The 25,506-nt window shown below is 56.9% G+C and overlaps 2 protein-coding genes across 4 annotated transcripts in view; one reads left to right on the top strand and one right to left on the bottom strand.

Moving 5' to 3' along the window:
- The window catches only part of WBP1L (WW domain binding protein 1 like), a 75,825-nt gene extending 61,672 nt beyond the window's left edge, over positions 1 to 14,153 (top strand). For all 3 annotated transcript variants that reach the window (XM_090057523.1, XM_090057525.1, XM_090057524.1), the window contains 2 exons: positions 10,473 to 10,634; positions 11,784 to 14,153. In XM_090057523.1, coding sequence (XP_089913649.1) covers positions 10,473 to 10,634; positions 11,784 to 12,514 — 893 coding nt within the window. In that variant the 3' untranslated portion in view covers positions 12,515 to 14,153. The remainder of the gene's footprint in view (positions 1 to 10,472; positions 10,635 to 11,783) is intronic.
- Positions 14,154 to 22,009: 7,856 nt separating this feature from the next.
- CYP17A1 (cytochrome P450 family 17 subfamily A member 1) lies at positions 22,010 to 25,446 on the bottom strand. Its single transcript, XM_090057325.1, has 8 exons — positions 24,892 to 25,446; positions 24,621 to 24,759; positions 23,862 to 24,091; positions 23,684 to 23,770; positions 23,225 to 23,437; positions 22,755 to 22,924; positions 22,571 to 22,674; positions 22,010 to 22,408 (listed from the first exon to the last, which is right to left on the bottom strand). Exons 1-8 carry the CDS (start codon positions 25,213 to 25,215, stop codon positions 22,140 to 22,142), a joined length of 1,536 nt encoding a protein of 511 aa, XP_089913451.1. The 5' UTR covers positions 25,216 to 25,446; the 3' UTR covers positions 22,010 to 22,139.
- Between the last annotated feature and the right edge of the window lie 60 nt (positions 25,447 to 25,506).

Genomic DNA, 25,506 nt, shown 5'->3' with positions numbered 1-25,506 from the left:
GTAATATTCAACATACTTTTATAATGCCAGGGTTTAGGAGGAAGCTTTGTTCAAGCAGCTGGAAGGCCTTCTGAACCGCCTCGCTGCTCTCCGAAGTGTTGACACTTTATCGCCGCACCCTGTCGGGTCTCGTTGCTTTTGCATAACTGTTCTACCCACCGCTTAATCCCTCTGATACACTGGTAGTCTCAGCTTCCCAAGTGGCATGCTTATGTGAAATGTATGAAGGCAAGCATGGGCAGCTCTGATCGCACCGGTTCCTGGAGCCGCGACACCTGATGCTTCAGCCTTTGCACGGACATGTGCTTTGCGAAATCGATGCTAAAGCTTGGAGGGTGCGGCTGTGAATCGAGCACGCCTGCAGAAGGCTACGTTTGAGACGCGCGCTGAAGTTACCTGGCTGCGGAGAAACCAGCAAGAGGGAGTGGTGCTCTGCTAAGGGGTCTTCTGTGCTTTGCTGATCTATTTTATTTGCCAGATCGTGCAAAACGTGCAAAGAAACAAGTGATGGATCGTCCTGGAGGCGATGGGGCTCGGGGTCCGCAACCTCGCAGCCTCCAGCTGAAATCCGACGGGACCGGCGCTCCTTTGTCCTTCTCCGTGGCAGAGTTGTGGATGAAACAGGAGAGAGGGGAAGTCTTCGTTCGCAACTTGTGTGGCCAACAAAGATCCCTCAGGGGTTTTCTTTAAAAAGCTGGGGCATGTCCCCAGGCCCTTTGTCCTGTATCTCCTCCCTCCCCCCGTTGCGCTGCGTGCCCTGCAGTTTCCTTGCCTCTTTGTGAAGGTGCGACTGCGTGTGTGGGGGAAGGAGCGTAGGCGAGGCGGACACGTACGAGGTCCCGCGTACTTGGCCAAGCTTGAATTGTTCAGCAGAGCCCTCAACTACAGCTGCGCTCTGCGGGAAATCCGTGCAACCGCTCCATATGCCTTTAAGAGATGCTTTTATTGCATTAGGAATAAAACAATTGGCTCAATCACTCCTACCTCATTGTAGAGAATTTGTTGTCTTTTTATTTAACGCCGGTCCCGAATTTTCAGTGCATGAACAATGTCCTAGTGCATCCTAAATGCTGCCAGGGGCTAGCTGGAGATAAGATGTGGGGCTTTCTCGAAGTGAGATTGAGATCATGGAGCCAAACATCCTCTCTGGGATGTTACATCTGCCGAACTGTTCATCAAATGCTGCGTAAGGTTGGGGATGTGCTTTGAGATCCTTCAAGGTGAAGGGCACGCTGAGAAAAAATAGCTATTACTACAGGCAGCAAAGTGACCCTTTGGAAAGCAGCAGCCCTCCACGTCATCGGTGGAGGGATTTGCTTAACTAACTTCCGTTCGTAGCTGCCCGTTACCAGTTTTGGTAAAGCCCTCGACTTGAGCCAGGTACGGAGGCTGTGTTCGGGAAGCTGCAACACACGTTGGCCATTTCGAGCCCCTGGCACGGCCGCGCATTGGAAAACAAGGCCCGCGGCTTTTAGCTGGTGTTGCTGAGTCAGAGCCTTGATTTATGTACCACTTTGGCTTGGACGGAGGGCTGGGCGCAGGGGGCTGGTTCCACGTACAGCGCAAAGAAAACGAGTCTTTTGGCCAGACGTACCTCCTGTAACACAATCCCGTGTTGTGCCTGATGGGGAGGAATCTCACGAACAGGATCTCGTTGCCCTTTTGCGAGTTGAGGGGAGGCTCGGTCCCCAAGCGAGGCCGTCGGAAGATTTCTGGAAAGAACCGGCACCGAGCAAGGTCTGCAGTAATTGCAAACCGAGTTGGCAGCAGGGAGGGATAGGAAGCAAAATCAGTGTATTTTTGTTAAGGGGTGGAGCGGAGAAATAAAGAACTTGATATGCCAAGCAGGTGGATGGGCTGTGTTTAAAATTAGATAACAGCGTTGCTCACATTTTCCGCCCACCCCTTATTAAAACAAAAATCCAGCGCCTGGTTGCCAAATAACATAGCTCCCGAGTTTTAAAACCTAGCCTTAGGGCATTCAGTTGCAACGCGGCTTGAAAGTGGGTAGAGGAAAGCGGGATGAAGAGTTCAGTTTTGGAACAGAACCTTTCTTTTTCTTGAGACGAGGATCTGTACAAGACAGGCTGGGGGAGGGGGCATCCAACAGCAATGGGCTTTGTCCATCTTTGAGAGAGAAAGTGCCGATTTGGGTGTAGGCTGGCATTTTTTTCCTAAAGGTCTTGAGGTTCCCAGTCGGAAAGCATCGTCAAAGGGATAAGCAGCACTACGATGAATGCGGCAGGGGCCGCCAGAAGTAGGTTGCTAAAGGTGTTTCCACACTGTCCCGTTTTTCCTTGCTTCTGGCTAGGGGCCTACTTAATTCACGGTTTCACGGGTTTCATGGAAACCGCAAAATCCGGGATTGGCCACGAAATCAACAACAACAAAAAACTGAACAAAACTAAAACTACTTTTAACAAATATTTTTTATTTTTGGGGGGTGGTTCCTCCCCCCCAAAAGAAAATCCTCAGCCAGGGACTTTGGGCAGAGATCTTAGCTCGTTCGTGTCTAAGAGTCTAGCAGCTGCTGCACCATGCGTGTTCCCGGGCGGCTTTCCGACCCCGATTCGTTTCCAGGAGTTTACAACAAACTCCGATTCCCTGACGGTGAAGTCGTGCATCCATCCTCTCCTGGCTTTTCCACCCCTGCTGTTCTGTGGGAGGTTTGTCCTGCTCCTTGCTTTGGTCTCGGCCCTCCAGCTCGTGGCCTCGACTTGTTGGTTCTTCGGTGTCTCCCGTCATCCTTACCTTTGACAGCCCGGTGCTTTCCGCGGCTGTTCAGTAGTCCAGCCTAAATGGAGGATAAATTAAATGTGGCAATTTCTGCAACGCTATTTCCTCATCCCATCTATAGCCCATTCCAGGAAGTAGAAGTCTGGCAAAATCATTTTAAACTCTTGTATGTGGCTTGGTAAGAGCAGCAAAGAAATGGGAGGAAGAGGAGATGATAGGCCCTTGTACTAAGAGCCTGCTTATATAGGCATCTGCATCTTGCCTGCTCGGGGCTGTTGTAATCTCTTGTCTTTCAGCATCAAGTAACAGCAGAATAACTCGCCGGCATCCCTTCTTCAGAGTCGCATCCCACCCTCCATCTCTCTTGCTGGGCTTTGGACTTAGCATCCAGCCTTGCCTGTGTCAAACCTTCTGCAAACACTTTCCAGAAAGCGCAGTCGCAATCTGAAGCTAGTCGTTCACCTTGGATCCAACTGAAGCTGTTTAATTTATAGTCTGTTAACATCAGAGGTGGGTGATGACACGTCTCGGTTTGGGCTTTGCATTGTTGAAACCGAACTGGAATACCGCGGCGTCATTTGCCTGTCCATCGTTTCTCTGGCGGAGAGGCGTGGAAGCTCGCGGGGGGCGGCTGCTTGAAAGACAGCAGAGCAGGGGTTTTCAGAGCCGTACAACCTCTCTTCGGTTCACGGAGCGGTTGCGTCGGGTGGGTATTGGCCACTGTGCTGAAGGTTAGAAATCAGCTGCCCTTGCTCCTCCCGCGCCGTGCCTCAGTCGGCAGCTCTGCCTGAGGACAAGTAAACAGGACTTGGAGCTTTTAGAGCCCTGTGGCCTTCTCTGGCCAGTACTCGCCACAGATATTTACTGCGTTTAGCAACTTTTACAGCGTGTGGGAACATACGTAGTCCCACCTCTCGTAACCAGACCGGCGTTCCTCGAGGGGCGCTCCTGATTGATGCCGCCTGCCTCCTCCTGCAACGGGGGCCCCGAGACCAAGGGTACTTGTTGCAAGCCAGGGGATCCAGTACCGATTCAAATAACCCCGTTCTCGGGTGAAACGAACCTTGACCCTTGAATGAGCTTTTGCTCCTTTTTTTTCTTTTTTTGAGGAAGAGTGCCATTTGGAAGAGCATCTCTGAGTCGCTGACACCATCCCATTTCCCCTTCTGTTTGAACCCGATACTGCCAAGCCAGGGCTATTACCCAGCAGGTTTGTTAAGCAGACAGAAAAGCACTCAACAGCGTATTTTGGCCTGGCCTTTGTGAGCTTCCTGCCAACAGAAGTGGCAGTAGCCCAAGTTAGCTGTGAACTCCAGGGCAGATTATTCTGTTCCTGCCCTTGGAACTTTGCAGAAAACATGTTTTCCATTTTGCACAGGATAAAGGGAGCTTCCCTCGTGGAGATTTGCTGCTGGGAACATCGCCATTGGCGGACATGGTATTTATCCAGTCCCTCGTGAGACAAAACGTTTCTCCCTCCTTCCCGGAGAATTGTTTCTGTAGGGAATGCCTTGGAAAGAAAGAGAGATTGGGCAAATCTGTGGCCAGCGGCCCAGACCATTCTGTGCCTTTAAGCCTTGATTTCTGACACAGGCAGAATAGTGAACCAGCCCATCTCTTACTGCATATCCTCCACGCGCATGCAGATGTTTGCAGAAGCAAAAAAAGATTGGGAGCGGAGTTACAACTTGTGAAAATCCTCAGCCGAGCTCCCGTGCTGGCTGCCCCGAGCCCAGTATTCCTCCTCCAGCTTTCCAGCAGTGCTTGATGGCATCCAGGAAGCCCGTGTCATGCTCCTGGCATAGGGCTCCTTTTATTAAAAGCTTTTGACACTACCTGGCACAGAGGTTTCAGGCCCAGCCCAACTCCTTGGCCGTGTGTCTGACACAAACGCTCTCGGATGGCCTCGCCGTCAGCCTGTCGGCACGTCTGCCCGAGAACGTGCCGTGGATGCCAGCGCTTCTCAGGGCTAAGCCGGTCGTGGAACAGGGAGGGCTTCAACTTTTGACTCTTTCCTAAACTGACGACTGGAAGTTTCCGTGAGTTCGACAGTCCCTTCCACACAACGCCGCGTTTCAGCGCAGAACTTGACGAGCCAATTTCTTCCCTGCTTAATTAAGAGAACTCGATGCCATGAGTCCCTAAGTCAAGAAGAGGCTGGCCGGTCTTCCAAGGAAAGCATGTTTCCATCCCAACCTGTTGTCCTGTATTAAAACTGCTAGCGGTTTACCCCGGGGTGTCATCAGGTTGGCAGCGAGATGCATCCCCACGTTCCTCTTCCTTGGAGTTTTCCTCCGTGATTGCCAACGAAAAATGTATTCAAAAAGCAAGTGGTTCTTTAAGCTCGGTGCTTTAGACGGGGGGGGGGGTTGAGGGGGCCGTCGCTCAACTTCTGCTGACGCGGGTTATGCTCTGGGGTTGGGGCACTGGAAGCCGCAGTTCCTCCTCTGCCGTGAATCTGGTTGCCCTGGTCCTTAGCCGTGTGGCTGCTTTCACGGCGTGCCACCTTGAGCAGAGCTGACAGCTGCCGTGAAGGCGAGCCCAGCCCTTCGCACGGTCTTTGTTTACGCCGCCCCGAGCGTGCTTCCCTAAATTAAGAGTGCAGCTGTTTCCCCGGCTCAGTTCGCAGGACACCCGGCGTGGCCGCCAGGACCGCCGGCAGCCATCGGATCATCCTCTGGCTGTTTCTGATCCCCCATGGGTGTCCTACCAGTGGACCGGTCGTGAGTTGAGTGGATACCCCTCCTTCCCCAAAAAAAAAGACCTCCTGTGCATGACCCGGCATCTCTTTCTGGTCGTGCGTTCGCCATTGCTGGTTCCAGACCAGGTGACGGGAGGTGCATTCACGGATACACGTGCTGTAACGCGCTTTCTTTCCCAGTTGCAGGCATCCTCTTGACCACGTATCTTAGTGGGCTTCTTAGCTCATAGCCTTTGATCCCACCAAGGATTCAGCCAGGGCAGCCGATTGAGACTCCGACACGGGCCACGGGATGAACGCCTCTGCTGCAACACCCCACCACAGGAATAAACCTGCACGATCGCGCTGCCCAGGGGTTGCTCCACCGGCCAGGACATGTGTGGCTGCAGTGAAACGCAGCCCACAGAACGCCTCTCGGCCTCCCAGCTCCTGAAGGGATTTCACACTAGAAAACCGCGGCAAGGCCACAGATTGGACCCCGTGATGTGCCCAGTAGTGGAACAATCCGTAACGGCGGTGGAGGGACACGCGAAGCGGCACCACGTAACCTTATCTACATCGCTTCTTGGTTTGTACGGTCAGCGCGCTAAGAATCTGCTAGGACTTAAAGATCTTCTGCTCTGCAGCCATCTCATCTTTTGCTAAGATTAGTACCAGATCTGTTAGGAGCTGACGCAGAAAGGCTCAATGAACCCTTGCCTTCACATCTTAGCCATGGATACCCTCTCGGTAGATTCACGTGAGAGACGGCCGAGAGGTGTTGACTGCTTGGAGTCATTGACACGCTCGTGACCTTCTTTGTAGGAATCCGGGTGTTAATTATCTGCACAGCAAGCCAGGAATAAACGGGACAATTGCTTTTTGCTGTCCTAGATGCCTGGAGGTGTTTTTGCTGCCTGTTGTTACACAAAAGCCGTGCATCGCCCCAGGAGCATCTACAGGTCTGTATCGGCGTGTCCGCAACGCTCGGCAGATTCCTTGGGAATAAAGGATTGATAGAGAAACTTTTTTTTTTTTGCTGCATATAGGCCTAGGTGAGGCAAGTTATCCTCTGTAGGAAAAACTCTTCTGTTACAGCTGAGATTGCCTAACCGTGACAGCTCTCCAGCAGGTCTCGACGGGTACGTGCCACTTATCAGCGATGACGTCGGTCATTCTTGGGGAAAACAGCTGATAAAATGCATGACAGTGAATCTCTTTTCACGCTGCTTGATTAAGAAACTGTAGTAGTCGGGAAAGGATAAGTGCACAGGAAAGCTGTTTTGGCAGCATGGTCCATGGACGACGCTTTTTAGACCAAGTACAACATAATAAGGGCCATACTGGGTCGGACCGCTCATCCATCCATCCATCCCGGGCGGCACTGTTTTCCTGTCACTCCTCCGCTCACGTCTCTGGGCAGAGTTGCACTGCTCGATGGCCACAGGCTCCTTGGACTCATTCGGGGGGCAGCGGGCACTGTCAATGCCCCCCGTTATTAATCTGTGACCCTCACTCCCACCCCTGATTTTTCTTTTCTTTTTTGTCACCTGAAATCGGTTGTTAAATTCAAACCTGTCGCCTACTGAGGCCTCCGGGTGTCCCCTTCCTCATCTAGAGTATTGCGTGCAGCTCTGGGCCCCATGTTTTAAAAGGATGGGGAGAAAGAGAGGGTCTGAAGGCAGGCGGCAAAGATGATCAAGGTTGGACTAGATGTGACCCCTAGAAGTCCCTTCCAGCCCTACTTCTCTCTTACAGTCTCAGAACACCTTGAGAAGCTGGACACCTTCAAGTCAGCCGGCCCTGACAACCTGCACCCCAGGGCACTCAAGGAGCTGGCGAGCGTCATAGCCCAGCCCCTGGCATGGGTCTTTGAAAACTCCTGGCGCTCTGGTGTCGTGCCCGAAGACTGGAAGACGGCCAACGTGGTGCCAATCTTCAAGAAAGGGAGGAGAGTGGATCCGGCTAACTACAGGCCCATTAGCCTGACTTCTATCCTGGGGAAGATCTTGGAAAAGTTTATTAAGGAGGCCATCCTTGAGGGACTGGCCCAGGCTAACATCCTAAGGGACAGCCAGCACGGGTTTGTTGTGGGTAGGTCTTGTTTGACCAATCTCATTTCCTTCTACGACCAGGTGACCTATCACCTGGACAAGGGAGAAGAGATTGATGTCGTATATCTTGACTTCAAAAAAGCTTTTGATCTGGTATCCCATGATCACCTCTTGGCCAAACTGGCCAGTTGTGGCCTTGGCTCCACCACTATCCGCTGGCTGGGAAATTGGCTTCGTGGTCGGACCCAGAGGGTTGTGATTGATGGCAGTCACTCATCGTGGTGCCCTGTGACCAGTGGGGTCCCTCAAGGCTCTGTCCTGGGACCCATCCTGTTCAACATCTTCATTAACGATGTGGACATTGGAGTCAGGAGTGGACTGGCCAAGTTCGCCGATGACACCAAACTTTGGGGCAAAGCATCCACGCCAGAAGAGAGGCGGGTGATCCAGGCTGACCTGGACAAGCTCAGCAAATGGGCGGACGAGAACCTGATGGTGTTTAACACCGAAAAATGCAAGGGTCTCCACCTTGGGAGGAAAAACCTGCAGCACCCTTATAGGCTTGGCAGTGCTACGTTGGTTAGCACTACAGAAGAAAGAGACTTGGGGGTCATCATTGACCACAAGATGAACATGAGCCTCCAATGCGATGCTGCGGCTAGTAAAGCGACCAAAATGCTGGCGTGCATCCATAGATGCTTCTCGAGCAAATCCCGGGACGTCATTCTCCCCTTGTACTCGGCCTTGGTGAGGCCGCAGCTGGAGTCCTGCGTCCAGTTTTGGGCTCCGCAATTCAAAAAGGATGTGGAGAAGCTTGCGAGAGTCCAGAGGAGAGCCACGCGTATGATCAGAGGTCAGGAAAACAGATCTTACGATGACAGGCTGAGAGCCACGGGACTCTAGCCTGGAAAAGCGCAGGCTCAGGGGTGATCTGATGGCCACCTGTAAGTTTATCGGGGTGACCACCAGGACCTGGGGGAACATCTGTTCACCAGAGCGCCCCAAGGGATGACGAGGTCGAATGGTCACAAACTCCTGCAAGACCGCTTCAGGCTGGACATAAGGAAGAATTTCTTTACTGTCCGAGCCCCCAAGGTCTGGAGCAGTCTGCCAGCGGAGGTGGTTCAAGCACCTACATTGAGCACCTTCAAGAGCAAATTGGATGCTTATCTTGCTGGGATCCTATGACCCCAGCTGACTTCCTGCCCTTTGGGCAGGGGGCTGGACTCGATGCTCTCCCGAGGTCCCTTCCAGCCCTGATGTCTATGAAATCTATGAAACGAGCTTTTTACTATCAGGATATGTCATTTTGAATTGGTGTGAGTACAGTCAGTTGCAAAGCTCCCATTCAAATAAAAACCTGGTTGTGTGACATGCTGACAGCATTTATTGAACGCAGTGATTCTCAACCAGGGTGCTGTGAGATCCTTTCCAGGGCAGTATGTCATAGTAACACTGTTCAGTGTGCAAACACCTCTCTGTAGTTTGCAAGATAAATCCTGGGATTTCAAATAGGAATCAAGAGAGCCAAAAACATGCTGACCTGTTGTGGTCTTTCGGAGGTCTTTGCAACAGAAGACCTGCTCTGTTGTGTTTTCCATCCTCAAGGAACAAGTGAAAGCTTTGAGTGGCATTTTCCAAGGGGTGCCTTCAGTCTAGCAAGGGGTGTCTTGTATCTAAAAAGACTGAGAGCCGCTGATCTACCAATATCTTTCAAAAATATATGATGCAGGCCAAAAATTAGACTAAAAAATAACAGAGGTGAGTCTAAAGAGTAACTTCAGGAGTAAATTGGATGCTTATCTTGCCGGGATCCTATGACCCCAGCTGACTTCCTGCCCTGTGGGCAGGGGGCTGGACTCGATGATCTCCCGAGGTCCCTTCCAGCCCTGATGTCTATGAAATCTATGAAATAAAGCCGTTGCTCCATAGGCGCTGTGGTTTAAGGGATGAAGTCTCCTAAGCTGGGTATGGATGTGATGTTTCATACAACTCATTTCTAGAAATGCTTTTGTGGTTTTGATCTTCCGGCAGATCATGTAAAATTCAAGTAGTGTTCGGGCATTTGAATGCCACTTCTGGAAGGAGACCTCATACGATTTGTGCTAAAGCACAAAACCCACAAGCAGTGGAAAAATAGATATTCTGCACCTGTGATTTTGTTCTCACTTCAGAGTATGTAAGACAGTGATGCAAAAATAAACTTATTTTAATCTTTAGGGGGTTTCATGTTTTTGTCTGTCGTGTCCTCAAGCTTAGAAAATTTAGCTTATGCAGGAAACAAGCTCTGCTTTTCCCTGTGTTTGGAGTCTCCACTCTCCTACATTATCACAGGGGGATTTTTTTTTTCTTTGTGATTTGGATAGAAATATTTATCACAGAAGATAATTATTGGCCCCCTGTTCCACAAGCCAAATTTCAATGGGAATTAGATGTCTAAATACCTTGAACAGTCTCTCTCCCTAGCCTCAAGTGTTTGACTAGCTTTGTAATGTGTCTGAGTCCTGTCGGTCTTGCTGCATGGATAAGATCCGGTGTCCTTTTTGAAGGCGAGGGGTCTGTCCGGTGGTTTGGGGGTGGCATGTTCTGCTATTCACAATAAGCTCTAGGCTTATTTTTGGCTTGAAGATCTGTTTCAGCCAGGTGGGGGATCTGTAGGGCGACGGTGCCTGGCCAGCGTGGCCTCGTGCCCCCAGCCAGCATCTCCCAGCGTCACCATCCAGCATCCTCCTCTAGCACCAGTGCTCGCTCAGCACTTCCCAGTTCACTCCAGGGTCCCAGTACATTGCTGCCAAACATAACTGGAAACTGTGTGGTTTGCAGCCTCGAGCAATACATGCAGCATCTTCAGGACTCGTGGGTTTAGCTCTGAAACTTTTGCTGCTTTGTGCCTTGTGCCATCAACCCTTTATATCGGCTTGTCTATGTGCACGTCATGTGGTTCGTGTTCCCCGTTCGTCCTCGGAAATAACTGGCTTTTGTTCCTCCCTGTGTGCCTGCAGGGTTCTGGCTGGTATGGACCATCATCATCATCCTAAGCTGCTGTTGCGTATGCCATCACCGTCGTGCCAAACACCGGCTCCAAGCCCAGCAGCGGCAGCATGAAATCAACCTAATCGCTTACCGGGAAGCCCACAACTACTCGGCTCTCCCCTTTTATTTCCGTACGTACTTCACGTTGATCTTCCTAGGTGCAGAGCGGACCAAGGAGCCTGGCGGCACCGCCTCCTGCTCGTGGTTTATGACCAGAAGGAGGAAAATGATTGCTGCCTGGAGGGCGTAGCACGGTCCAGTCTGGGAGCAGAACTGTGCCATGTGCAGCGCTGCTATTACTCAGCTCCTCGCAGGGCCAGGCCTTAAAGCTTTTGGGCTGTCCGGAGCTGTGGGGAGGTGTTAAAAGCACCGTCTTTAGCACCGGTTGGGGCCCGGCTGCATCAGAGCTCCTGCTTTTATATCTGTTTGTGCAGCTTGCATGGCTGAGGCTTAGAAGGAAGTGGCTTGACAGAAGCTGGTCGCCCGAGGTCGGGGGAAGGCGATGACTCAGCTGGGATCTTCCTGATTCCCAGCCCTGCGCTCTGATTACTAGACCGCGCTGGGTTTCCAGTGCCCTCCTGGGAGCTGCCATGAGCGCCGTAACTGGCGTCGCTTTAATTGTCCTGACGCCTTAAAACAACATTGCATTGGAAACAGTGCTTTTTCCCCCCCCTTGATTCAGCCCGTTATGCTGACGTGGGATGTTTTGCTGCCCGTAGAAAAGCTTTTGTAGGTTTTGGAGACGTTCTAAATACGTTGGTCACGACCTCCCCCGGCGGCCACGATGAGAGCGTTTGACTCGGGTCCTGCCCAGAAACGCTGAGTCCAACCTTGGGTGAGGCCTTTAGTGCAATGGCGATTGCCATCCCCCTTGCGTGCGCAGGCCCGCGTGAGACGACACCGCTGTCCGAGCTGAAAACGCGGATCTGTTAAGTCGCGTACTCTGTTTCCTGTGCCCGGTACGGGATCGTTGTTGGGTATGGCGTGGTGCTATGTCCAGGGTGGTTGTGTAGCTAACACCTAGACCTGGGAGTTGAGGGACCTGGCTTTTGTCCCCTGGTCAGCCCTCGTGTGACCTCCAGGAAGCCACTTCTGCTCCATGCCTCAGTTTCCCCTTCTCCACCATGGGGGGGACTTCCCTGCCCCTCTGTCAGGGCGGGCTCAGTCCCCTTCCGATTTTGGAGAGCCGCAGCAAGGGCAGCTCTTGGGACCCATCGTTTCGTTTGCAGCGGGCGACCCCGGGCCCGGACTAACGACTTCTCTCTGCCTCCCCATTTCAGGATTTTTGCCAAACTATCTGCTGCCTCCCTACGAGGAAGTGGTGAACCGACCGCCGACCCCGCCCCCACCATACAGTGCCTTACACCAGCAGTGTGGCCCAGCAGGCAGCAGTAGCACAATCCCCGACGCCCCGCGGGCCCTGCCGCCGGCCCAGGGCTCTCCCGCCGCACCCGGAAGCAATAACAGCGGCATCGACGGCACTGGGCCTCCCAGCCTCGGCGATGCCGAGCCCGCCGCGCCACAGACAGAGCAAGCGGTCACCAAAAGTCAGGGCTTTGAGCCGGGCAACTCCAGCGGCAGCGCCGAGCCGGAGGGGACGGCCGAGCCCACGTCCTACCCGGAGTGCAAAGAGGAACTGCTTAAGGATTACGGCTCGGAGAGCTTAGACCCGAATGGCGCCATCCCCGAGGCCAAAGACAAGACCCCGGGGAGGCAGCGCCGCTTCACCGGCGACTCGGGCATCGAGGTGTGCGTCTGCAACCGCGGCCACCACGGCGACGACCTCAAGGAGTACGACGGGCTCATCGACGACGCGCTGGACGGGCCCCTGGACTTCTGCGACAGCTGCAGCAGCCGGTCCCACGGGGACGAGGAGGAGGGGGGCCTCTTCGGCGCCGCCGAGGAGCAGCCCCGCGAGCACGGCCACCACCACCTGCCCCGGCAGCCCGTCTGCGTGCTCTTGAACACAATAAACGAGCAGGACTCTCAGGCCAACAGCTCTCCCAGCTAAGCCGGAAGGGAGAACCTGATCGAGGTTGAACCCGTCGGGAAGGGAAAGGTGGCGCAACCTGGTTTCCTTGTTTCTTTCTTTCTTCTCCTTGGTTTATACTTTTCCAGCTGTCACTTGGGGAAAACTCCCCCAAAAAGCACTGCTCAGCGGAGAGGCACCCACCCGCGCCTGGACTGCATCCCGATCACGCCCGCGCGCGGGGGTGGGGGAGGCTCTCGCCTGTCCGAGCAAAGCCGTGGCACACTGGGTCGTTCCTCGGGATGGTTTTGGTGACGGGTTCCTAGTGTTTTTGGTTGGTTTTTTGGTTTTGTGTTTTTTTGACCCCAAAAAACCTGCTTTCTCTTGCAATCAGCCAAGCTCAGCAAGTCGAAGCCTGGGAGGATCAGGAGCATACGCGGTGGCTCTACCCTCCAGGTGTCTTCCCAGAAGCAAAGCAGCTTCTGATCGTCCTGGCAGTCAGCAGCCCAAGAGTTCTGGTTTGGATTCAGACCTGTAAGGGAGGATTTCTTTTGTTTGGTTTTTTTGTCTTCTCATTTTCCCCTGCCCCAATGATACATGTTTTAAGTCGGTCCCAGCGCTGTAATTCCTGGTGCTTCAGTGATTAGGACGGCAGGTAGGAAGGAGATGGCCCGCTTGAAGCTGGTAACCAAAGGACCAGTTTCTTCCAGAGGGAATGTTAGTCTAAGACGTGCAGTTTGGAAACGAGGGTATTGCAGATTTTGATTTTTACTTTTTTGACCTTTTTTTTTTTTATTCCTCCTTAAATGTATTCCTTCAGGCAATGCCTCTAAGAGCACAGCTAGGAGGTAAGACTCCAGGCAGCTGGGCTGCCTTTCCACATACTGTGGTCTCTAAAGGACGTTCAACTTGTATGCTGCCAAAGGGACGGCTTGCTTTATTTCGCCCCGTTTTGGGCAACGCTCTCATTCAGACGACAAAATCAAGAACAGGGCTCTCTGGCCAGCGTGCCTTCAAGTGTCAGTGATGCATGGTGAACAAATGGAGACGTGCGCTCCGTCCGTGGTGAAAGGATGACGTACCGCATAGACGTGGAAGACCTGTGCAGTATTCTTTCATTTGTTCTGGGATTTTTTTTTTTTTCTTCTCAATCCAAAGTTTTGGTGCAATTTTTACCGTTGACCACTTAAAGAAACGAATGTCTGTTTTCTTCCTTTATTTTTTTTTTCTGGTGGCAACTGGCTACTGTATAATGTCTGTGAGCGTATGTGTGTGTGACTGCAGTGCATGCATGCGTGATCTACTGGTAATACAAAACCTGCTGTAAGACTGCAAGAAAATTTACTGTAGCTGTGCTTTACTAAACAGTAGTGATTTCGTTAGTAATAACCTGAAGGAAAACACAAATACGAAAACTAACATTCCCTGGAGCGCCCCTGTGGAAAAAGGGCAGGACTCGGACTGTATATCGTGCTTGAGGTTTGTTTTTTTTGTTGTTGTTGCTGTTGTTGGGGGTTTTTTTCCCCCCTTCTCCCCTTTCTTAATTATGATCATCCAGATCATTACTGTTACGGGGAAAAAAAATACCGAAACCTGAACTCAGACATTCAGATGTGATTGATTGAAACCAAAATCAGTTTTCGATAAGGTGGAAACCAAAATATAAAGTCTTTTCTCATAACTCGACCGTGTGCGCATCATTTCCTGAGCTGAGAATGGGAAAAAAAAAATATCTGCCCTTAAACGTTGCTTTGATGGGCAGAGGCAAGGGTGCGTTGGGGCAGGGATGCGGGGAGCAAGAGGTGGATTATTCAGGGCATCTCTCATCTTTCCCTGCGTGCGGCAGATTGTGATCTGTGCTTGTACGTCTGTTAAGAGCAACTTTGTCACGGGGACGGTTCTTGTGTTTGGTAGGATCAGACTTGTGTCTGGTACGTGAGGCCGCCTGGGGACGACCGGCCGCCTGCTTTTAGATTTGTGAAAGCCTGTCCCAGGGCGCAGCGTGCTGGCGCGGGTAAAGAATAGACTACGGCACCTTTATCTGAAGGGCCAGCTGGTCAGGACAATTAAAAGCAGTGGGGCTCCTGTTCTGGACACGCCAGATTTCCCTCCAAGCCAAAGGAAGATGGGATGCTATTCCTGACGTTTCTAAGGTCAGACGGAGCAGTGAGAGGACCCGTATCTCTGCTCGACAATCCCGCTCGGGCTGCTTTGAAAGATCAGACAGCAAAATACCTACAAAGGACTCTCGCTCGCTTTCATTTTTTTTCTGAGCCACCTTTCTCTTGTGGCAGAAAGACCCTTTGTTGCTGAGTTGCAGTTGTCATCCCAGACTACCTTTTAGATGCCCCAGGAAAGGCCACTGAGCACAGATGCGCGGGCAGGGAGCGTGGCACAAGCGCTCTGTAGAGCTGAACACGGCATCCAGCCCCGCTGTCGGGCTTCTCATGGTTTTCAACCTTTCTCCGGTTTTTTGGTAAGAGCTCTGATGATGGCAATGGGCTTTGACTGGCTATCACTTGGCCAAAGGCGGCTGTTGGGTTCGAGGAAGCGACCTTCGGGATTGTCTGCAAGTCGGAAGCAAACGCAACCCAAACCTACAAAACCAGGGGGTTTTCTAAGTCCAAGCAAAACAGTCTATGAATGGTGGTAAACGCCAGCTTGTCGGAGGAAAACCTGGGCACAGGTTATGTTTCAGTACGTTTCCTGCACATTTAACGATCACATTTACAGTCACCAAAGCCTATTCCATAGCACAGCAGGCTTAGTGCTGGTCCACGTGGCTTGTGAACAGCGCTTCAGACGAGAGGCAGAAAACACCGGGCAGCGTTCGTAATAGGCGATAACAAGAGTCGCTTTAAAAATGCACCGTTTCGAAAAGATTTTGTTGGTAGTGAAACATGACTTGCAGGGATTGTTCGCGCCCATCAAAGTTTGATCATTTCTGGGGTGTTTCAGGGATATTCAGTGCGTCGCATGAGGACGAGCAAAGAATACCTTATCTGGAGGAAGCGGCAGAAGGGATGCAAGTAGCTCGGCCCCGCTGAAATGCTCTGCCGGAGACGCGCAATTGCTGTATAGTGAAGTGTCGGCCCCTGCGTAGGGTGCCCGTGAGCAGGCAACGCTGCTGTCTTCCAGCTCCGGGAGCTTTCTGCACGGCGTGTCTTTGCCCACATCAGACGCATCCAAGCGTGTGAGCAGAAGTCAGTGGGTGAAAACCTCCTTCACCAGATGCTCTTCAACCAAACCCTAAGGGGCAGTTTTTAGGGCCAGATCTGAATCTAAATCAGCCTCTGGGCTTCTGCTCCTCAGTTAATCGTCCTTCTGCCCTGCAGTCGATTCCTTGGTCTCCATTGAACTCAGGACCGTGCATTGAGTAGACACTGGCTAGGGAAGGAGTTGTAGGCACAACAGCGTTTGCAGTGTTTGATAGATTAAGAAAATGGCTTCAAGTCCTGCTTGCAGAACCCAAGAAGCTCAGGTCATGCAAAGGCAAAGGGCGCTTCACCCATTCCCATCCGCGTGAGCCGCCATCCACGACTTGCTCCCAGGCTGAGTGGGCAGAAACCAGATCCTTGTTGTGACAGAGGCAAAATGAGACCGTGGCGCTGAGCGCGGTGACGAGCAGCGTCTCCGACCTCTGGACATCACCTGCCTTGAACCTGCATTCCCGACTGGCAGCCAGGCGGCTCCTGTGCGTCCGAGTAACATCCAGGGCTTCTCTCTCACACCCTGGGCGGATGCATGCATGCATGCAGTTGAAGGGGTTCACACGCGTTCAGGGCAACGCTGAAGATTTTATTTCTACGCTGAAGCCAGCAAAATGGGGAAGCCGCTCCAGAAACTAACCCTTTTCCCTTCAGCGTTGCGTCCCTGCTTCAGTCCCTCCCAGGCTCCATCCTGCTCCTCTGCCCTGCCAAAAGGCTCTTCCTTCCTGCTCCAAAGCACGAGCTTCGATCTGTTGGAGCTGAAACGAGTGTCGAGAGAGGGTGCAGGACTCCCCCTCGTCCTTCCCAACCCTCTGGCCCCAGAGCCCCGGGACCATCTCCTCTCCCCCTGCTTGGGGAGGGGGCGTAGCACAGCCCAGAGGTGGGTGGTGTCATGGGGGAGAGAGGCGAGGGGCCTGCTCTCATGCGTCGTGTCTGCTCCTCTTGCCAGGGCTGGGGCTCTGCCCCCACATGCAGTGCGGGAGGGCAGCGTGAGCCCCATCTGCCCTGCTAAGCCAGTCCCCCCACCCCGTCCCTCCTACCGATTCAGGCACGTGAGGCCCCAGCCCAGCCCAGGAATGAAAGACGCAGCGTTTCGTGCCGGATTTGTTTTCCATCTGACGACAGCTGTGTCCGCGGGTTCGTGCTTACTCAGTTCCCCTGGCCGCCTGCCCGGATCAGAGGAGCCATGGGGGCATTTGATCGTCGCCCGCTCCCTCTCGGCAAGGAAACGCCTCTCCTGCTCCCACTGGTCCTGCCCCCCGGGGCCGCTGCGTAACCCCGTGCTGAGTGGGTCTCAGGAACTGCGGCAGCGATCGGACGCTGGAAAGCGCCGGCCCCCCAGCCCGTGTGCGCGAGACCCTCCGCTGGCGTCGACGGAGCAGTCGCTGCTGCTTGGCCGCGCTGGATCGGCGGCGTCGCCGGCTCACGTCCCCCGCGCGCTGCCCCAGTCGTGGCCTCGTGGGTTTAGGGCGCCTTTCCCCTTTGTCTATGGACGTCATAGACCCAGAGGGCTGGGGTGGATGTTGGGGGTCATGCAGGCCGACCCCTGCACTGCTACCCCTAAATCACCCCCGTCCAGCGCCGCTCCGACCTCCAGTGAAGGAGTCAGCGGCACTTCTACTAGGGGCATGTCCCAGGCCTTGGGGCTGGGCTGGTTGCCCACCCCCCATTTGCTGCTCCATATGTCGAGGGGCTGGGGCTGGGGCTGGGCTGGGCCAATGCTCCTGCTGGTACCAGCCCCGCAGGGTCCTGGCTGGAGGGCCTTGCCCCCGCGCTCAGGCTCAGCCCCGCGCTGCACTGGGGCAGGAAGCGATTTCCCTCCAGCTCAGGCTGGTACTGCTTGGGGCAAGGGAGCCTGGGACCCGGTGACCCTTGCATGGGAGAAGGGGCCTTGCACAAGCCGAGTCCCGTGTTTGTGCTAAAGGACCAGCCAGGGGGTGGGCTGGTTGGCTTCCCCCCTTGTCTAAATTTCTCAGGTCTGGGTCTTCCAGGGCCTGGTGGGACGGAGCAGGGCAGCTGAATGGCAAGCGGGAGGCGAAGCTCGTGAGGGAGCGCTCCAGGGAAGAAGCAAGGAGGCGTAGTGGGGCTGGGGAAGTGAGGCCGGGGGTGCCTGAGAGATGCTTTGTGCCTCGGGGTTTGGAGGCAGCTGCTGGCCTTGCACTCGGGCATGGCCGGTGCAGGCATCTGTGGCTGGGTGAGTGGCTCTGTCTCTCTGCGTCTTCTTCCCCCCCCCCCGCCCCCCGTTAGCAATGGGCTCCAGGGCTGCAGCCCATGAGTCCCTGCATCGCTCTGCTGAAGTCTCAGATGACTCCAGTAGTCAATTTACCGCCACTCTGACCACTGGCTGCAGCAGTAAGAAGGCTGCAGGAGCCTCATCTGCACTAGGGCTGACCCTGGTACAGGGCAGCAACGAGGTCAGAGCCGTGGAGCGCCCAGTGCTGCCCAGATGCACCAGGAGCCAGATGCTGCTGCTTAGGAGAGCTCAGGCGGAAGAGGGGAAGGGGAGCTGAGGCACGGAGCGGCAGCCCTCTGGCCCACAGTCACGCAGGTCGTGGCTCCTCCAAGTTGCAATCGATTGAACGGCACCGCCTGCTTCTGTTGGGGCCAGCACTGGAGCAGCAGAGCCCCGGGACCACGCGGGTTCAGGCTCGAGGTGTCCCCCGCGATGCTCAGCTTGGACCCGCTCCTCTCTGTACCCGCAGGCCGGTTAGAGAGAACGTGTCTGCCAGGACCAGGGGGCTGTGGCTGTGCCCCCTGTCCCACAACCCGCTCCCCACAGCCACGGGGTTGCACCGGGGCACCGCCGTCTCCCCCAGCACCAGCCGCCGCTCCCATCTGTCCCAGCTCCTAATCGCTCGTGCGCGCCTTAACTCACATCCAAGTAATTATCCCTGCCTGGGACATGCCTGAGAAGCACCTGACCCTCCACCCGGCCACGGAGGACGTTTGTAGGAGAGCGGGGTGTCTGCCTGCCTGCCCCACGGGCCTGCGTCTCGGTTTGTTTGCGGGGAGCGTCTGTGCCCACCGGATGCCACCGCTCGCGGCTGGGGCTGGAGCCGGGTGCTCGAAGACAGCCTGCCCATCTCGCGCCTCCTGCCCGCTGTCACCGCTCTCTGCTGGCCTGTGTTCAAGCCCTATATTGGATGACGGCGGGAGGCCTGTTCGTGGCGACCCGCAGAGGCACCATGGCTTTGCCGGCATCATTGTGCCATTAAGAGCCAAAAAACAGCAGCTAGCCCAGGACGCAGCTATCCCCACAAGATAAACTGGGGGACCTAGTGCCACCCCTAAAGCCTCTCTTCCCACGGAGGTCGATGTCCACGAGAAAGCTTTACACTGGCAGGGAGGAACAAGGGTGTGGTAGGACGCTGCAGCCCCTTAAACAAAGGTGACGTCCCCCAGGCCACCGCAGAATTACCCCCGGAAGAACCAAGCACAAAATGCCAATATTAGCTGCACCAGCTCAGGTGCCGTCTGTCCACGGTTGTCCCAGGGTAGAAGCAAACAGGCTTTTGCTACTGCTCGCATCACAGCCTTGATGATAATAGACAAAGTCCAGAGGTTGTGGCCCAGAAAGCAGTGCAGGACCTATGACACGCAGCGGATCCGTTTGGGCTGCGTGCAGCAGAGCCCACCCCAGCCAGTTCACTGCCCTTGGCCGTGTGTTTTTGGCATGGACTAAAATCCCCACCCGGGCCTGCTGGTATTAGGTGCCTAAATCCTGAATCCTGGCACCACCGAGTTTGGAGATGACTTTGGAGTGGATTTGTTCTGAGGATCGCGCCCGGGACGGGAGCATGGCGCCATCTAGCCCCGGCCGCGGGGATCTCCCACCGGCCAGGGTCAAGCCTGAAAGTGCTTCGTTCCTGCTATGCAGGGACACAGACTTGATCTGTGCTGGGCTGCAGGCAAAAAAATATGGAGAGCTTTTGGCAGAGGTGATGTCTTTTATTCGACCAGCTCATCAGTTGCAAAATCTCTCATTTTGGTAGGTCCTGGCTTTGCTTTTTCTGGGTGTTATTGAAGACTCGGGGCTAGTCGCACTGCAGCATCTTGTCCTCATGCAAAGGCATGTCCCCCGTGTCCTCCGTTTCACACACATTTCTCCTGCCCCATGCCTTTGCAGCTGGGAATTAGATCAGCTGGAGGCCTGAGACTGGCCTGCCACGGCTTCAAGTTGGACACAAGTTGGTCCCCACGTGCATCTCATCCACGGTCAGTGCTACCTGTGAGCACAGGCAGGTTCGAGGTACCGGTATACGCCAGGCCCAGTGCTAAGCACCGAAATCAGCCAGTCTAACCGTGTCCCTGGGGAAAGGAATCCAAGGGAAATGTAGCATAGGAAGTAAATACAGCTTGGGCATCAAAATGATTTCAGATCGATCTAGGCAGCAACACTCATAGTCAAGGGCTCTTAACGAGCTTTATTTTTGGCTTTTTGGGAAAAGATACAACGGGAGAGGAGGCTGTTGTGTGTGTTTGTGTAGATTTATCATTGGCTTTGGTTCCTTGTGGGGCACAGGGCATAGAGAAACGGATAGTCCACCCCGCCTTGTCGCTATTTAGTTAAATATTAAGAGCTCAAGTAGTAGGAGGTGGGAGGAAGCATCTAATTGCAGAGCTGCCTCTTGCAGGCTCTGGTTTTTTTTTATGGCAAAAGCAAACAGACTCTTGGATCTAGGAAAAGGTTACCCCGTCGCTGAGGGCAGGCTGAAAGCCAGCCAGATTGCGGCGCGGCTGCGGATCGTAAAACCTGGGAGAAGGGAAAAGCCACATCACCGCAGGGTAAATGTTAAAAGGCACCACGCGGTACCAGTGGATAATACGGCCGGCTTCTCCCGCCACGCTTTGCGCCCCTGCTGGGATGGGGGGGTCACCGGGTTGGGGGCAGCTCTGGGCTCGGTCTCTGTTTTGTCTCTTCGTGCCTCAGGCCTGCTCCGTGCTGCCCAGGTTTGGCGGCAAAGCTAAAAGCAGGCAAAGATCATGCACGTGTGCACATGCCTGAGGTGGCTCTGCGGGACGGGGACAGCCATGAAGATGCAGTGCACGAGCCGGGAGAGATGTGGTCAGGGATCCTGCTCTCAGGCGACAAGCGCTCGGGGCCACGAGCGAGGGGAGGAGGGTGGCCTCGCCAACAGGACGCCAGCCACGGGCTCAGTGCCCTGCTCTGCCGCTGCCTCTCCGGCGAGGCGCTGGCTCCGAGGGTACTTCGGCCCCGGAGCCGTGGCCGTGAGGGCTGCAGGGACATGCTGACACACGCAGGCACACTAACAGACATGTGGTAACACAGACATAGGGGCATGCTGACACTTTCACACACACAGGCATGTGCTCACATGCAGGCACACTATCACATGCACAAATACACAGACATGCTAACCTGCTCGCAGACACATGAGCATGCTGATACAGCCATGCAAATACATGCTCACAGATGCACAGGCACGCTAACACACCCACACACTCTCAAACAGGCACGCTAACACATGCTCACACACACAGACACACTAACATGCTTACACAGATATGCACACACTCACAGATGCACTACCACACACCCGGGGTGCTCAGATATCACCAAGGGCAGTGGCTGTGGTGGCTCATCCACCCCAGGGGTGTGCAAGACCCCACTCCCCGAGAGCGTGTGCGCTCACAGGCTGCGGGAGGCCTGGGATTGCAGGGTGGTGCGGCAGTACAGCTCCATGCACGCCCCACCACGCTGGGAAGGCGTCAGCAAGCAGCTTTGCTCCCTGCGGCATCGAGAATCATGGGATGCTCCCAGTACCACAGGGGGCAAGATCAGCATCAGGGGGACATGGTAATAGTGGGGGTGCAGGGAGCTGCTTGCTGCCCGAGGAGACTAGGGGAAGTGCCTGAGGACAAAGGTGCCATCAGTGGCAGAGCCAGGCTGTTTGGGTCTCTGCAGCGCAGGCCCCTCCACCACGCGCCTCACCCCTACCCCGTGTGGAGGCACAAGGACACGGGGGCTTCTGGCACCTGCAGGAGCGCGGGGCGCAGCTTGGGCCTGTCAGCGAACCTGGGCGTGCACGTTTTGCCAAGGTAAGTTGTGGCCAGGGAGAGCACAGCGTGTCCGGGCCCCTCCCAGCTGGCTTCACCCTGCTCCTTCCTGCCGCCGCAGCAACACGGAAGCTGCCGCCTGCCCCGTGTCCTCAGCCGACCCGGCGCCGGGGCCGCGTCTTGCTGGAGACGCGCGGGACAAAGAGAGCAGGGTGCAGCCAGCGGGCTGGCACCACCCCTGCAGACCGGCCCAGCTCGGGCGCATAGCCCCCACCTCCGTGCCCCCGCCCACGAACAACTCGAGACCTCGTCCTTTCATCAGTCGCTTTATAGCAGGCAAACAGCGCCGACGTCAAGCAACCCCAACGCCTCGAATGCACCCGCTATGCTCAGCCCTGGCCAATGTCCCCTGGCTGGCCCTGGGGCTGCGTCGCGTCGCGTCACGGCCCGGCTTGGCCGGGCTCCCGCGGCACGGCCTTGATGTCGAAGCCCGTGGCCTGCAGCACGATGCCAAACTTGCCCTCCAGCGAGGGCGGCGGGTGGTGCGCGGGGAGCTCCAGCGTGAAGCGCTGCAGGATCCAGGACAGCAGCAGGAAGAGCTCCATCTTGGCCAGCACCTCACCCAGGCAGCCGCGGATGCCCAAGCCGAAGGGCATGTAGCTGGCGGTGGGCGAGTAAATGCGCTGGCCTCTCTCATCCAGGAAGCGTCCTGAGGGTGGAGGGGATGGCGTGGTCAGGGCCCGGAGCCCAGCCAGGTCCCCTCCGCTCAACAGGCGCCTGCAACGGGGCCCATCCAGCACCCCCCAGGGCCGAACGCCGCCGGGAGCTGCCCCTGCTGCTGCCCTGCTCCCCGCGTGTCTGCGACACTCACCTGGGTTGAACTCCTCCGGCTTGTCCCACTCGTCCCGGTCGTGGTGGATGGCCCAGACGTTGACGATGACGTGGGCGCCCTTGGGGATGACGTACTCCCCGATGCTGCCGCGCAAGAGCAGAGGTGAGTGCCCCCCTCCACCGTCTCCCCCCACACCCTGCCCAGAGCGAGGGCCACCGCTCACCTGGAGTCCACCAGGGCCACATGGGGGATGAGCAACGGGGCTACGGGCCGGATGCGCAGGACCTCGCTGATGGTGGCCTCCAGGTAGGGCAAGCGCTGTCTGTCGCTGAGCTGGGGCCGTCTCTCCAGCCCGAGCTGCTGGTCCAGCTCCTCCTGGATCTTTCGCTGCACCTGCGCAGCAAGGACGGGGTTAAACGGGGGTGCTGTCTGTCAGAGTCCCAACACTGCTCTGGAGAGTCTCCTCCAGCAGAGCAAAGCAAGCGCAGGGGCCAGGAGGGCAGCACAGCTCCACGCCGGGCGCTGGGGACCCTCTCAGTATTAACCCACCCGGCCACCCCGAGCACAGCAGGGCCCGGCTCTGGCCGGAGGGGGTCCAGCAGCATCGCAAGGCGGGGAGGCGAGGGCTGGGGCTGGGGCTGGGGCAGGGCCCAGACAGGACGGGGCGAGGCATAGGGAGCCGGGCGGTCGCACCTCGGGGTAGTGCAGCATGTAGATGATGGCCCACTTGAGCGTGGTGGTGGTGGTCTCCACGCCGGCCCCAAAGATGTCGCCCACGGTCATGAGCAGGTGGTCGTCGGTCAGCTCCAGCCCCGGGTCCAGGCGGCTGTTGTTGTTCTCCATGTTGAACTTGGCGCGCAGCAGCGCGTCCATCAGGTCGCTCACCGAGTCGCTGCAGAAGGCTTCCTGGGGGCGGCGGGGCCGTGAGGGGAGCTGCAGCCGCAGCAGCCCCCGCAAAACCCCGCAGCTGGGCGATTCAGAAACCACTGGGGTGGGGATATGCCGGTTCGATGGCTCTGCCCCGTGCCTCAGTTTCCCCAGCTCCGAGAGCCCACCCCGGCGCAAGTGCCCTTCCCTGCTCTGTGCCTCAGTTTCCCCAGCTCCTGCCAGAGCTTTGCTGCCTTGGCAGCGGTCTGTGCCCAGAGCCCCCACCTTGTGCTGGGTGAACTTCCTCTGGAGCAGCTCGTCACGGGCCTTGATGCACTGTCGCAGCCAGGCCAGGTCCTTGTTGGGGAAGTACTGTGGGGGGAGGAGCAGGGCAGTGCCAGTCGCACCCCCGCCAGCCCTCCCCCCAGCATCCCCCTGCCCCAGAGACCCCAGCCCGTCCCACCTGCAGCCAGGGGAAGATGTCCACCAGGCTCTCCTTGCCCACAGTATCCACGATGCCCTGGTTGTACTGCAGCATGGTCTCGAACTCGGGGTCCCCGCGGCGGTAGCAGGAGTTGAAGCACAGCGCGCACACCACGTTGGTCACGGCGCGGGTCAGCTCGGGCGCCAGGGCCAGCGGGGCCCCCTGCGTGGCTGCCAGCCCCTCGCACAGCCCCTCGGCCTCCCGGCAGACTGGAGGAAGGCACGGGGGGGCGGGGGTTGGTGCTTCCCCTGCGTGGGCTGAGCCCTCCCTCCGCTGCTGGGAGAAGAGGGGGAATTGCCGGGGGCGCCCGCACGCGGGCCAGGATGTGTAGCGTGGCCTGCCCCAGTCGGGGATGGGGATGGGGCTGGGAGGAGGAAGGGGAGAGGCAGAGGGTCTCTAACCCCTAGCCCACGCTCCCCTCCCCAGGTGGCCGTGGCCCCGACTCGCCAGCGCCCTGCTGTGACCCCCTCACAACAACAGAATCCGGTGCCGGGCAAAAACAGTGCGAGTGGGGGCAGAAGCTGGGCACCTCCCTCTTGGATGAGCCTGGGACCTGCTCCGTGCCTCAGTTTCCCCACCTTGCCCAGCAGGGAGGTGGTACGGATGCCGGCCGAGCCCACGGGGGGGGGGTTGCATCTATCTGCCCCTTCCTAGTAGTCCGAGGACCGTCAGCAGCCGAGAGAAGGCAGGGAGCAGATGGGGAAACCGAGGCGGGCTCTGCCCCTGGGTAACACTCACTGATCTTCTGCAGGGCCTCGGACCCCTCCCCGAACACGGAGAGCGCCGTGTGTACCAGCTTGCGCTGGAGCCGCCAGAGCGGGCTGTAGCTGGCGAAGGCGATGTCCTTGCCCCCCCGGGACATCAGGTCCGAGGTCACCTGCGCGGCGAGGAGCGGGATGCCGCGGTCCGGGGGAGAGGACGCGGCCCGGGGCGGCCCACGACCGCTGCCCCCTCCTCCGGCTCTGCTGCCCTAGCGCCGCACAGGCCCCGCCGCGCTGAGGGGACTCACGGAGCGGGGCCGGCCGGCGAACTCCTTCCCCTTCCTGAACAGCACCTCGCGGGCGTGCAGGTGGTGGTTGACCACCACCAGGTACTCGGAGCCGAGGCGCAGGGCGTAGAGGCGGCCGTAGCGGGCCTGCAGGCCGGTGAAGTAGGTGTGCAGCTCGCTGTGCCCCGCCACCTGCAGCAGGCTGCCCAGCACGGGCAGCGCGGGCAGGCACGGCGGGGCGCCCGCCTGGCCCTGGCCCCGGCCCCGGGCCGGCCGCCGCAGGGCCCGCAGCGCCAGCGCCAGCGCCAGGGCCAGCGCCAGGGCGCCCAGCACCAGGCTCACCATGGCTGCGGGGAGCGCTGCGGCCCGCGGCGGCGGCGGCGGCCTCTTATAGGGCCCGCGGGCCGCCCCCGCCCCCGCCCCCGCCCGCCTCAGCGGCCGCGGGGCCTGGAGCCCGGCCAGCGCCGTCCCTCGCGGCCTGCCCTTGCATCGCGCGAGCCCTGCCTGGCGCTGCGGGCTGAGCCCGGCGCGGGCCGGGGCCGCGAGGCTGCGGGTGGGCCCCGGGGCAGCCCGCCCTCGCCGCGGGCGGCTGCCGGCCGTCGGAGCCAGCGGGCGCCCAGACGGGCACCGGCCCGC

The sequence above is a fragment of the Crocodylus siamensis genome, chromosome 7, assembly GCF_052110815.1.
Source record: "Crocodylus siamensis isolate JL-2025a chromosome 7, ASM5211081v1, whole genome shotgun sequence".
NCBI classification, from domain to species: Eukaryota; Metazoa; Chordata; order Crocodylia; family Crocodylidae; genus Crocodylus; species Crocodylus siamensis.
This window is presented reverse-complemented; position numbering and strand designations above follow the sequence as displayed.